The sequence below is a fragment of the Balaenoptera ricei genome, chromosome 3 (genome assembly GCF_028023285.1).
Source record: "Balaenoptera ricei isolate mBalRic1 chromosome 3, mBalRic1.hap2, whole genome shotgun sequence".
Classification (NCBI taxonomy): domain Eukaryota; kingdom Metazoa; phylum Chordata; class Mammalia; order Artiodactyla; family Balaenopteridae; genus Balaenoptera; species Balaenoptera ricei.
The window spans coordinates 11,845,819-11,860,420 of record NC_082641.1 but is presented as its reverse complement, the minus strand read 5'-3'; the positions used below and the strand labels follow the sequence as shown (position 1 = coordinate 11,860,420).

Below are 14,602 nucleotides of genomic sequence, written 5' to 3'. Positions count from 1 at the left end.
ATTTTGTTATTTCTCTCTTCTTGTTGTTGAGACTCTGCCTTTGGTGTTCCTCCGTTTTACTATAATGTGTCTCAGTTTGGATTCATCCTACAATTTCTTTTTAAAACAACTTTTACCCTAGCTCCTACAGCTTTCACATATATATCATGGCATGGTAATCTCTCCCTCCTTCACTCCTCTTTCTTTCAAAACACAAAACAAAATGAAAGGCACATTTACCAATGTGGGAAAGACCTGGGCGAGATGCCATACATGACACTGTCATACACACCTTACTTCCTCTCCAGCAGCCCTCACTGTGCCTACTTTACAGGTAAAAAAGTTAACCTCAGAAAGGTTAAGAGACTTTTCCAAAGCCACACAGCTGGTGAGCATTACAGCCAACAATCCAACTCCACAAATCTCATGCTCTTAACATACCACACCCCTGCCTCCTGTTTCTGAAGCACATGACTTTAAAAGAAATAGAAAAGGGAAAAGAAATGCTGGCCCATCATTACAGAAATTCAAGGACTGTTATTCTCTGATTATGAAATGGAATTTTACAAACTAGTCAACAGACACTTGTACAAAAAATATGGCAAAAATATCCAAGACATTTTTCTGTTTCAAGAACTTCACATTTACAAAAGGGTCAACTGTCTAAATCATCTTTCTGCCCAGGCAATGACAGCTTCATCTGAAATCTGAGCATTATCTCTGAATCACCTTCAAACGTACCTCATTAAAGCTAACTCAACAGAGGTGGGGTTAAAACTGTAATTCAAAACCAACCACTTAGGTATTTATGGAAGAAAATAGTAAAAACCATTGTTTTACCTGTGCTACTTCTTCAAAATCTTCATGACGTTTCTGCAAAGCTCTGGCCCGATGGAGAGATTTCCCCACACCTGTATGTTTGCTCAGAAATGCTTCTCCATGGTTCTCAATCCAGTCCAGCACCTACAATGAAATACAGATATATATGCCATAAAAACCATGCCTGCCTCCATCAGTTTTAGGGCTCTCCATTAACGATACAGTCTCTTATCTGAATTCTATAAGAAACAAGAAACAAAGGAGAAAAAAAACTGGGAGCAACTGGACAGTAATCTAACACGTTGAGAATTACATCTTCTGTCAGCTTTCCCACCATGATTTTAATCACCTCTTACTTTAATAGTGCAAGTCTGTCCATATATAAATATTACATGCAATAATGATTAAATCTCACCTCAGTTTATGCATGACTGAGCCAACAAAACTGCCTAGGTTTTGTGTGAGACAGTGGTCATCAAGTCACAGAGGAGCAATTTAACTGAACATTTTTATAAGGCTCAAAGCTTCACAACTCAGACAATTCAAGTTTAACTACAGAGTTCATGTTTTTCTGTCTCTTCTAAAAGACTTGAAATGTGTAAGTAAAACCCAAGAAAACAAAACAGTTAAATGCCTCGGTCCTGGTCTTCGAGGATAATTTATTCTATAAACTAAGCTGCTGTGAAAGCTAAACATTCCATGAATTTAAATACATAAAAGTTCTTGCTAGTTGAAATCCACCACACTAAAGAAAAAGAGTAAAAGTAAAGCCGGGCAACCCAATGATTTTAAGTCACAGCTGGGGCTGAGTAGTTCACTGGCTACTGTACTTGAGAAGTTACAAAGTGCCGACATAATCAAACAACATATTTAAGACTACATCAAATACACATTTGTCTCTTTCTGATGGAGAGGGGATAACCAGCAAAAAACTAAGTCAGTGACGTCTTTAGCCAGAAACTTTCGCTAAAAGATATTTAAATATCTGAAGACATCTGTTCATGTGTTGCAAAGTACTGAAGGCCACCTCGGATTCTGCAATTAGTAACGATGGTAACTAAGGATGCAGATCAAAACGATCTTGGACTAAAGACCTGCCTGGAGCCGCACAGCTAGGACAGTGGTCTAGAGGGCAACCTGGAAGGGGACCAGTCACAGCCCTCCACTAACTGCAAAATTAAGGGGGCCTTAGGGTGGGGAATGCAATGCACAGCTTGGGGAAGACAGTGGATAATACCGCAATAACTGTGTGCGGACAGGTGGGCACTAAATTTATCCGGTGATTGTTTCACAATGTACGCAAATGCCAAGTCACTACAGAGTACACCTGACACTAACCTAACACTGCGTGTCAACTATATTTCACTTAAAGTAAATAAATACAAGGGGCGTTAATTTGAGGTTCATGGCTACAAAAGTGATCCCTTGCCCTTTGTTACCTCCGCCACTGAGAGATCAGTTGTGCTGACAGACATCTAGATAAAAAGAGGCAGCAGCTAAAGGCCTGTCCAGGGACAACCGGACTTGTTCTCTTCCGCTCCACACCAGTGACCTTCTGGTCTGTTTGAGGGTCCTTTCTGCATAGGGCTTAGCACAGTTAGTAGTGCATGTAAATAAAATGGCTCACGAACCTGAATAAATCCCTGGTGGTCCTCTGTAAAGAGCCTTGTAGAAGGAGCAGGGGTGTGTGTGTGTGTGTGCGCGCGTGCACGCACACACACGCATGTGGGAGGACAGGGTGGGGTACAGAGGTCAAGCCTCGCAGCGGCTGCTCAGGCTAAAGGTACACGCTTACCTTATTACCATAGTTCATTCCTGAACCCCCCTCTCAACACCACGCTCTGTCAGTCACCCGGGGTCACACTATCCAAGTGATTCCTACTGGATCCATTTGTATTCTGTCTGTCCACCTCCCAGTGCTTCTGAAAGCTCCCTCTTTACCCTTCGTTTCTAGCCCCCTGCCCCACAGACACGGGGTAGCCTTTCTGAGCCGCAGCTTCCCGCCTGCTCAGTGGGGATAATAATGGGGGCCTGTGAGTTGTCGAGCACCTTAATATCCTGGCGTGGCAGGTATACAGCACACAAGCCATCCCCACCCACAAACTGTCACCAGAGACAGCTTCCATCTAATGTCAAGCTCTTTGGAAGCACAGGCTATGAATATTCCATTGCTTTTTAACCAGTGCACTTAGTACATTATTTTTCTTTCTTGAGATTAAAAAGAGAGAGACCTTCAGTATCACCATTAGTAGGTAGTACCACATTCAGCACCTGATATCAAGCTGCTGTTTATATGACAGTCTCTTAGTACATATTACAGAACACAGGTCCTGTCTCACTCCTAAAGAAATGCCCAATGACAATTTCAAGATGTCTCAACTTCAAAGAATGGATACAGTTAATGGAATGTGCCTTCGGGTATGAGGCCAGCACCAGGCAGAAGACCAGGATCAACTATATTAAGCTTGAAAAGAGTTGAGAGATACGTAAGTAACACCTATGCCACCGTCCACTTGCCTATCAGATCTGCATGAAAGACTAGGAGACTCTTTTTTTAAACTACAGCTACAGTATCTGCTGTATATTCCTCAACATAGTGTAAAAAGAAAAATCGACGTTTGGTAAACAGCAAACCTGATGAGTACTGATGACTCAATACAGACTTGAAGTAAGGGCACAATTTCAAAAAGTAAAAGACAAACACTATTTGGTATAAAGAGCTGGAGGGAGCAAAATATAGTCTTTTTAAAAAAATAAGAATTTGTTTTTTCAAGCCCAAGAAAAGTTGCTTCAGAAAGCGTAAGTTGGAAATAAAAGCTATTATGAACCAACCACTCAGGGTTACAAATGGGTTACAATTTTTCTTTTATTAGTGGTACCTTTTCACAGAATTGTAAATACCTAGTGAAATTATATTTCCAACAAACATGACAGTAATTCAAAGAAGACTGTATAAATTCCAAGCACTTTTTAAAAACAGTCACAGACAATTATGAAATCCAGCTCATATTCAAAACCAAACTTCCCCACGAGGCTTTTGCTTCTCATTAAGTCTGAGAATGTTTCCCAGATTGCCAGGGAATCCTGAATGAATGTACCTGCCCAAGGAGCATTTGAAAGACAAGCTTGTGGAACCTTTCCATTTAAAACATAAAAATATTTGCCAGTGAGGGGCTCCATCAAGCTAGTCCAGCCGGCCCCCTCCCTGACTCAGCCGTGGTGGCAGCTGCCCTCTCGCTGCCTTGTGACCTTCACCTGAGGAACAACTTGCTCTCTGCAGCCGGCTCGAGGAAAAAGGGCAGAAGCCGGTCCTTCCCACGGGCACCCGGTTCACAGGCAGAAGAACAAGGCTGGGAGGCCGACAGCGCCCCCTCCCTGTTCGGGGAATGTGGGGCAAGCTCGTACCTCTGCATCAGTGTCCTGTAACAGGCACCATGATCGCCCCAAGGTCAAGGTCGCTCCAAAGTGAGCCACCAAGACTTAAAACACAGATAACTCGTCTCAGCATCTCAGTCAAGATGTCAGCTGTGCAGACAATCTCACAGATTGTTTAGCTCCCTGTTTGTAATGTAATTATGAGATTGAGCGTGACGATGGCAGTAGGATGATGCCCATCTCTTAACGAATAATTGCACTGCTGTCTGAGCACCTGCTATTGAAGCCGGCCCTGACGTACACTACACCACCAGTCCTCAGGGAGAGCTGGATGCGGGCATGTCGTGACTCTGTTTCACACGTGAAGACACAGGACCAACGGCTACCAAGTGGAAGAGCCAGGCTGTGGACCTGGACCCAGGAAGCAGGGTCCATTCTCTTAACCTCTAGTCTCCACTGCCTCTTCAAGTCGGCACAGCTGGCACACAGGTGGCAAACTGAGGAAGGAAAGAGCTGCTTTGCTTCAGAACAGTTCAGGCTATTGGGTAAATGACCTCTGATGAAGTGACACTATTATAATAGACAGCAAAATGGGGGGAGGTGAACCGGCAAACACCACCACGCCTCAGGAACTGGCCACTGTTGCCTTTTCTACCCTCACTCATGTGGCCGGTTCTGGCCATCCTGTGCAATCTATCTATCGCTAAACTAATTTTCTGCCATAAGCCCCTACTACCTAACATTCACTATGCTTTGTGGATTAATATTTCTAAGTAATTACTATTTAAGAACTTACAACTAAATACTAAACCCTTGTCAGAGAGGAGACCTTCTCAAGGGCCTATATGTCAACAACATGCGATATAAAAACCAATGTAATGACATTCTCCTTTGAAAATGCAGAGGTGTTTATTTCAAACACTTACTAGAACAGCCTTCTATCATCACCACGCACCACGTCATTGCCTCTGGCATCATTTACTGAGAGATTATTCTGTGCTGTGCTTGGGAGGGCAATACAGGTCTATAACCCCTTATCCACAAAAAGCTAAAAACAGCTCTGAAATTCCAAATATTTTTTCAAAACTTGGTCACAAAAAGTTACTAGCGATAAGACCCAACCTGAGGCTACTAATAGTCTTTACTGACCCCTTTGGTGTGAGTCCTTGAACATTTGGCTGCAGAAATCTCCATGTGCTTGATTACGGGGGGCTGCCCAGACCTCCCCAGAGTGTGTATCACAGTGTATACACACTGTTCTCTTTCTCAACTCTGAGAGATTCTTAATTCCAAAACATATTTGTCCCAAGGGCTACAAATAAGACAGAAGACTTTTATTATTATCTCTGTTAAGCAAGAACTGGACACTCCGGAAAGTTAAGAGCCCGGGAAAGAACACCTAGTAAAAAAGAGAAACAAACACAGGACTTCAAGACTCCAAACATAGGCTCCTACCCCTCATTATACTGTGTTACTTTATGAATTGTAAATACTATATGAAAACCTTTGAAATATTTCTAACATTACAGTTCCAGCGCTAAGATTTACTGTTTGTAAATGCTAGACCAGACCTCTGACATAAAACCACCAAGAGCACATTAAGCTTATCTAATTTTACTGGGAACTTTGGATGCAAACGGTATTCAGGGAAAGCATACAAACATCTGTCAATTTTAGTTACTGTTTTAAAGAGACAAGGCCTAGTGAATCAGTGTTTTCTGTCACAATAATGAGAGTTCCCGCTAAGTCAGGGGTCCTCAACCCTGTTAAGACCCAGGCCGCACAGCAGGAGGTGAGCGGCGGGCAAGCGAGCGAAGCTTCATCTGCTGCTTCCCATGGCTCGCATTACCGCCTGACCATCCCCACCCACTCCAGTCCGTGCAAAAAAACTGTCTTCCACGAAGCCGGTCCCTGGTACCAAAAAGGTTGGGGACCGCTGCTCTAAGTCACATTTTAAGCACACAAAAATGAAACAATTAACTCTGCTGATTCTATATTCAGTTTTAAAAACTACGGTTACATGAAACCAATGAAAAACAAAGGTAATTCTAAAATATTCTGAATTTGTTCTTTGTTATATAAAATCAGATTTTCTAGTGGCAAAATATGAATTTCCTCCCAGCCCTACCCTAGATTCCCTATAAAACCAAAACTAACCCAGTTTCACTTACTTTAGTTACTTCCTTGTTCAACAGGCTGGCTGTTATTTAAATCATCAGGATACCAATCTAGAAATGGACACATACTATGGTTCTAGTTCTGCTTTTAAATAAGTGCTCCTGACAGAAGCATTTAGATCAGAGCTTTCTTGATGATCAAATCAATGCTATTTTAGTGATTATAACAAAGGATGACCGAACAACTAAGCCACATCATTTGAAATTTGCTAAACTCAAATGGGGGACCAAAAAGGAGGCCTGCTCTTCGACAACATAACTTTTATTAAAGGCCAGTGTTTCAGCCACTGCCGCAAGGAGGACATCCAGTATTACGCTGTTAATGACACTTCATCACGAAGTTAAGAATCAGAAGTGAGGGAACCCACACACCCCTGCCATCTTCGCCTGCCTGACACTTTCTTCCCCAGCGCTCAGAGCGTACTTTACTCCTGAAGCCGGCCTCCTAGTCACGCTCTTCCCTTTCCAGTGGAGGCCAGGCTACGCCATCAGCTGCTCAGAGAAGAACACGAAGCTGTGAGCTGGGAATAGCTGGGCTCGGGACCGCTGGGGGCTGGGAGTCAGCGCCCTCTCTCCCTTGCAGCCTCCGTTTCCCCTCATCCACTCCTAAGGTGAATGCAAACAGTGAGTGAGAAAGTAAAATGTGAAGATATTTAAAGACTCTCCTTCAGTAGCTATTTTCCTTTGCAGTGATGGGCAACTGCAGCTTCTATGAAAGCCCCTTCCCGGAGCCTGAGAAGCCCCACTTAAATATTCCTTCTTAAGTAAGACGTCAGTTTGACTCTTTGATTAGCTCAGAGTGAAGCATCCTCCCCAGGTCAAGAGCAGTGACGCAGTTAAAAACCCACTAGGCTTCCTGCAGCTTCGGCCAAGACGCTCGAGTTTTTGGAGTCTGGGGTTTTTTAACCTGGAAAATGAGGGGCTTGGCCTGACGTGATCACAAGGGCCTCTGGCTCTAAATTCTGTAAAGTGCGTGGCATAACATTTACAGTGAAATGAAACAGACACAAAATTCCACATGCATCTGTGGGCTCTTGGGGACTGAGTGAAGAAAGAGTAACGTTCTAGGTCCAGCATTCACCGCTGCCTGACAGTAACGACTATCTCCACCCACACATTTCTTTACTTCTCTCCAGTGGAGCCAAGAACTCTCCATTTCTTCAATCACTGTATTTCAAAATTAGAATTAAGTTTGTTCTAAAAATATAATCACTCTTTTTTAAAAATTTATTTTATTTATTTGTTTTTGGCTGCATTGGGTCTTCGTTGCTGCGCGCGGGCTTTCTCCAGTTGCGGCGAGCGGGGGCTACTCTTCGTTGAGGTGCACAGGCTTCCCATTGCGGTGGCTTCTCTTGTTGCGGAGCACGGGCTCTAGGCGTGTGGGCTTCAGGAGTTGTGGCTCGCGGCTTAGTTGCTCCACGGCATGTGAGAATCTTCCTGGACCAGGGCTCAAACCCTGTCCCCTGCATTGGCAGGCGGATTCTTAACCACTGCGCCACCAGGGAAGCCCCTACTCTTTTTTTAACTTTTTATTTTATATTGGACTATAGTTGATTAACGACGTTGTGACAGTTTCAGGTGTACAGCAAAGTGATTCAGTTATACATATACCTGTCTCTATTCTTTTTCAAATTCTTTTCCCATTTAGGTTGGTACATAATATTGAGCAGAGTTCCCTATGCTACACAGCAGGTCCTTGTTGGTTATCCATTTTAAATGTAGTAGTGTGTACACGTCAATCCCAAAGTCCCTATCTCCTCCCCCACCCCCATAACCAGAAGTTCCTTCTCTAAGTCTGTGAGTCTGTTTCTGTTTTGTAAGTTCATTTGTATCATTTCTTTTCAGATTCCACCTATAAGCAATAGATATTCTTTCTCTGTCTAACTTACTTCACTCAGTATGATAATCTGTAGGTCCATCCGTGTTACTGCAAATGGCATTATTTCATTCTTTTTAATGGCTGAGTAATATTCCATTGCATTATATACCACATCTTCTAATTACTCATAATATGGAAATATATTTTTTTTTAAAAAATGGTTTCTAGAACATTTCAAAGTACACCAAACCTAATGCTCACTTGGAAAAAGATGCCATTTAAAAGACCTCAGTCAAGTTACACACAGCAAACATATGATACGGAACACCAAATGCCCTGCGTTGCAGGAGCTCCTTCTGCTTAAATCCCATGAGAGCACAGGAAAGGCCAGGAGCGTGTGCTCCACACACACTTTCTTGGCTGGAAGGGAGCCTGGGCGAAATCAGGGAAGAAGGGCTCAGAAGGAGGCTGGAAGGCTTCTAAACTTTTACAACATCCATCCATCCATCCATCCATCCATCCATCCATCCATCTTCCAAAAAAATTTAAATTACTTCTCCTGGTATTACCATAGTTTTAATTACATAAATACATTAAATTTCTTAAGGAAAACAAAGAACCTTAGGATGGGAGGGAGGGAGGGAGGAAAGGAGGTAAGTAGGTTACTATTCATATAGTCTCACCTTGGATACTCCCATCACACCCCAACCAAACCATCACTCTACCAACACGGGTTAACACCCTTAGCAATATTCTAAACTTTTAAAAATTATTTTTCTCATTCTTAATTTGGAAATAAGTATAAAATAGTCCAAAGTTGTCCAAGAAAAATCTTAATATGTCTAGATGTTATCTAGGAAACACATCCAGACGTTATGTATACCTTAAGTCTAGTTACTGAACTATAGAAATACACATACACACATGCATGCATGCACGCGGTCTTCCCTGTCAGCTAATCCCTGGGCACTTTCCTCTTAGGGGACCCTGGCAATTCGGCTGACACTCAACAACGGGGAGACCAAGCTGCCTGGGGCTTGTTCTTGGCTCTGCCCGCTCCTGGTCATCCTGACCCCTGAGTGAATGTGTCCTCGACGTCCCATCCCACTGGCTCACAGCGCCAGCTCCCGCGCCCTGCATTCCTGTATTGCATCCACTGTGGGGAAGAGATGCGTCCCTTTTCCCACCCTTTTAACCCCACCATTGAGCTGTCGGCTCCTTCCGAGCTGCGGTTACTACGATTACGCTGACAGTCGAGTCTCTTCTCTGTTTCTATGACAAAAGGTAATGAAAGCTGGCTCCAGATCCACCAGAGAGATCAACAGTTAGCCTCTATCTGCTCCCAGCAGGTTCCCAATCCCTAATCAAACACTCGCCCTCCAGTACTCCCTAATTCTAACTGAGAAACTCTCAGAAAAGATGGCCATTTTCTAACCATTCTTATCAGGAGGCACAGTAAGATCTGTGAGCCTGGGAATGTAAACAGAAGAGAGCGTTAAATCATTACATAGCGAGGGCTGTATAATGACCCTGAGGAGAAAACCCCATCCTTCTGACTTAAATTAATGAGCACAGGACAAATGAGGTTCCGGAACCTTCCCTTAAGAGCTAGGTCCAGTGTAGGTGGAACCTCTGGGTCAGGCATCACCGAGGGATGACTTTTACTGGCAAATGGCTAGCAGCCTAGGACCCAAGGCAGAACTGTGAAATAGCTTCTCCGTGGACCTGAAACCCACTTCTTTATGTTCAAGTGGCCAAAATCTTTAATATTTTAAAGATCTCACATGTTGGCAAAATTCCCAGGCAATGAAATTACCCCTTCCTTCCTCAGCCACCCCTAACTCCCCAACCTTAATCAAAGCTCCTGGTCCCTTCACGAAGCTCTCCCAGTTAGATGACTTGATTCCAACGTAGGGCCAACCCTTCGCCATTCCAGAATAAACAAAGAGACTAACTCCAAATAATCTTTAATTAGCAAAATTGAGGAATTCCTTAAATTTCTTCATCTACTCATTCATTCATTCATTCATTCAGCAACTACTGAGCATCTACTATCCCAGACGCTTGGGAAACACCAGAGAATAAAACACAGACCACTGCCCCATGGACCTTAAGTTCTGCCCTCCAGGACTCCCCGCTGACTTGCACGTTGGTCCACGGTGGGGCCTGAGCCTGTCTCCTCGCCTGGAATCTCGCTCTCACGCCGCACTTGTCACCCTGCAACCAGAGCAATCTTTCCAACACGAGTGCATCCTGTCATCTACTCACGCAGCATCAAGTCAAAACACACGGCCTACGGGTTTGAACTCAATGTGGTGAAACGGGGAAAACACTAACCCCTCCACCACAGGCTGGCCGAGAGCACTAAGAGAGGAAGGAAACATTCACGGCGCTCAGGTTCGCTATGTCCCCTCAATGTGTCCCAAAGCTCACAGAAACAACTCCCAAGCCTTCGTTGCGGAGGTCGTCCTTCCAGACCTGCACCAGCTCAGGCTCCACACTCCCAGCTGTCCACTCTGGGCACCTGCTGCTCCGGACAGGCCCCGCCCGTTGTGTCTCCACCGTCCCCGCAAGCCCTGTTGCACAATCCTCAACCTCCTGACTTTCCAGCCACCCGTCAAAGACCAGCGGAAACCTGCATCTCCCAGGAGGGCTTTCCTGGCACCCTGGCAATTGTGACTTGCACCTCTGTTACAGGAGTCTTCATCTTCCTCACAAGCTGCAGCCTCGATGTTTGAGGATACGGTCAAGGCTCCTTGGAACCCCCAAATCTGCACACGTCATCACAGCACAGACATGTCCCCTCGGATGGCATGTGCAAGGCAGGCAGACCACACCGACGAGGGCGGCTAGTTTTATTCACTCCCTCGTGTGGGCAGCACCTCAACAGGCATGACTCAAACTCATGCCTGGGCAAAATGACACCTCACAACAACCAAAGACACACACGCCAACGCTGAGCATGTTACGGGCTCATTTATGAGGCTATTACACCATCCACTCTCACTAGGCTGTAATCCCTCGAGAAAAGGAAGGTTGAGCTCGTCAACATATTCACCTCTGTGCCTCTCGGAATACCACGCATTCAATTTGAGATATTTGGAAAAAAAAGAATGAAGTGTGGACGAGAAGAATCTAGAGCGGACTAGATTTGCTTGACCATTTTTTCAGAATATTAGCTAATGGCCCAACACCAACCTGGAGGCAGTTTTTCCAAGAGACAACTCTGCGAGGGTGAAAGGCTATGGGGGGTGGGCCAGAGGCTTTTTTAGGAGAAGGTCTCCTTGTCTGAGGGGCTTCTTTGGGGGTAGTCAGCCTGCTTCAGGAAAGCAGATTTCCGGGGCTCATTCACCTCACCCAACATGTGGGAGCAGCTAAATCCCACCAGCCCAAGAGGCAGGCAGACTGCATCAGTGAGCAGGAGAACAGGTTTGATGGCATCCTGCTGTGGACTGCTTCCAAAACTGTCATCTCATTTGAACGAGTGCAGCAGTGATAAATTATGCTGTTAGAGTAAACTAAAGCATACCCTAAACTGGAAAACACCGCTTGGCAGTAAGACAACTCTTCATTCACTAATTCAACCAAACAGCCACTGGGGGTTGCTCTAACAGTAAACAAAAGGCAATGGGAATAGGTATATTATTTGACCACCACGAAATAGGACAAATGGTATTAATTTTATTTTTAAGCTAACGATGACCAAGGTTAAGGCTATCCAGTAGGCAGGACATGTGTTTGGGCAAGTCTTCGGCAAGTCTTCCTACCACCCGCGCCCCCCAACCTTTGATTTGGACCCGTGCTCAGTGCTCTGGGACGGCAGCTTCACACCCCCTACCCCACAGCGCCTGACTCCTATCCAAAACACTGTCCACCCAGAAATTACGAAATTGCCTTTGCTTGTTATGAAAAAAACCACTAACCACAAAATTACGCGTCTTAAAAATGAAATCCCCCGTGCCATCCCCCCAGCCCTCCCTTCCTCAAGGGCACGCGCTATTAATGGTCTCACATCTTTTCTTTCAAGTATTTTTCCACAGACAAGCATACACTCTTCTTGGAGGGCTGTCTTCACAAGAATGCCATCATCCTTACCTCTTTTGTGGTAAGCTGCTTTTCTTTTTCCTCAGTATTTACAGATGCCTTTTCACGACCCAAAGCAACCAAACAAAAACCACTTGTGGTATTTCTAATTGGCTTATTATGTTTCTGTGGAGTTTGATTGTTTTTGTCTTTACAAATTTATCTTCTGCTGACAATATCTTTCTAAAGTACTATTTTCTTTTCCTCACTTATCCTCAGCTTACCTTTCCTCCTTTATGCTCAAGATGGCAAAATTTTTCCCTGTGTGTGATTAATTTCTTGAGTTTCAGAAACACAGTTTCAGTTCTGACATCCTAAGGACTCCTCCTAAGCAAAGTGTTTGCTTTGCTTAATCTTATCAACTTCGCTCCTGGCTTCACAAGCTGACAGAGCAGTTTCCCGTTTGCATAATGAGTCCAAACCATTCCCGATCATTTAGTCGACAAAGTGTTTCCCTTAAACAGCAATTATTATTTCTTCAGAATGCTAATAGGGCCATAGACTGCAAAACACTCTCTCCTGCCAACATCCAACCCCGTTCTGGCTCTTGAGAAAAAAAATTAACAGCTTAAAGAACTGGCCTCGTAATTATCAAAATTACCTTTCTACCTATAAAAATTAATGTTTGCTGTTTTCAAATGCAAGCACAGTAAGTACCTGGCACCAAACTAGATGATTTTCTCATCAGCTTGCTCCCAAAGGCTTCCTCTTCTGACGTGAGCAGCCCAGTGGCTTATTCTTATGTGACTGGGCGCCCCAAGGAGCCGTGAGAGCTGGGGGGAGAAAAGGGGGGGCCCAGCTGCTGCTCCAGACCCAAGTCCAGAAAGTGTGCTGGCCCGTGGACACGTAATGAACAGCTGATCCAAGGGATACGGAGGTAGGGGGGGAAATCCTTTAATAATTACATTTAAGCTATTAACATTCCACACTTTGTGACAGTTTTTGGACAATTAAGAAAAACTGATATTGGTGCTTTCAACCTCACAATTTCAGTTCTCACAGTAACTTCTGGACCTTGACTCCTCCATCTTCTTTCCCTGGCAATTACCTTCTTCGACAAAAACAACGTCGTAAAGATGCGTGCACAGTATCAAAATGATTATTCCTATGGCGCTTTGTACGTGCAACCTTCAGAGAACTCAAAAACCATCAGTAAAATCAAAGCATACTATGTGAAAATTAAAAATTATACAGCAATTAAAAGGATCTGGGGGCTTCCCTGGTGGCGCAGTGGTTGAGAATCTGCCTGCCAATGCAGGGGACACGGGTTCGAGCCCTGGTCTGGGAAGATCCCACATGCCACGGAGCAACTGGGCCCGTGAGCCACAATTACTGAGCCTGCGCGTCTGGAGCCTGTGCTCCGCAACAAGAGAGGCCGCGATAGTGAGAGGCCCGCGCACCGCGATGAAGAGTGGCCCCCGCTCGCCGCAACTGGAGAAAGCCCTCGCACAGAAACGAAGACCCAACACAGCCATAAAATAAAAAAAAATAAATTAATTAATTAATTAAAAAAAAAAAAAAAAAAAAAAAGGATCTGGAACTCACCAGATTCCCATTACTAGAAGAATGATGATCAGTGCATATGGAGGACCTACGTGTCGTCAGGACACGGCACGACTTCCACGCCTCCGTCCACGTGGCAGACACCCGCTGGGCGGCAGGTGATGCTCGGCGGAGCGCAGTCTGAGCCTCTACCTGTCTAAGCAATGCTCCCGGACCCTGGGACACCCAGGGAGGGGGCGCAGGCGCTGTTCCCGACCCATCACCGTGGCTCCACGCCAACTCCCCTGGATGCCACGGGCTTCCCTGCACTCCCAGAATTCCTCATCCAGACTGACACCTCATCCACACCCTTGCTTTCTCCTCTGTTTTAGGGCAAAGACACAACTTTTATCTTATTTATTACTAAAGCTATATCATATTTCATAAGCTCTCACAGCGTTAATCCTCAAAACCCTGGAAGCAGGACAATCTTCCGTATTTCACAACAAGGAAATAAATGGTTATTGGGACTGGGCTTACTCTTATTTTTGGAACAACAACAAAGATGTCAACTGCTTAGAAATGAATGACTGTAAAAGCCCATTTTTCATTAATCAGACGACTATTTATTCAGCCCCCCTGTGCCCCTCGGACTGTACTATCCACCAAATGGGGAGAGAAGCATGATTAGCTTATTATTAAATAACTGGAGAGCAGACAAATCTTAAACTGTACCAGCACCTCGGTATAAGCACCAGAGGAAATCATTCTCACAAATAAACATAACTAAGGATGACCTGTTTCAAGAACCAAACAGAGGGGCTCCGGGTTAGGCGCTGCATCATCTCCTGTGTTCCAGGCCTATTAG

General features: G+C 44.7%; 1 protein-coding gene across 4 annotated transcripts in view; it reads right to left on the bottom strand.

Annotated features, from left to right (window-relative positions):
• Window positions 1-14,602, bottom strand: part of TRIO (trio Rho guanine nucleotide exchange factor) — a 383,177-nt gene that overhangs the window by 167,069 nt on the left and 201,506 nt on the right. For all 4 annotated transcript variants that reach the window (XM_059916123.1, XM_059916125.1, XM_059916124.1 and 1 more), the window contains exon 10: window positions 820-942. In XM_059916123.1, coding sequence (XP_059772106.1) covers window positions 820-942 — 123 coding nt within the window. The remainder of the gene's footprint in view (window positions 1-819; window positions 943-14,602) is intronic.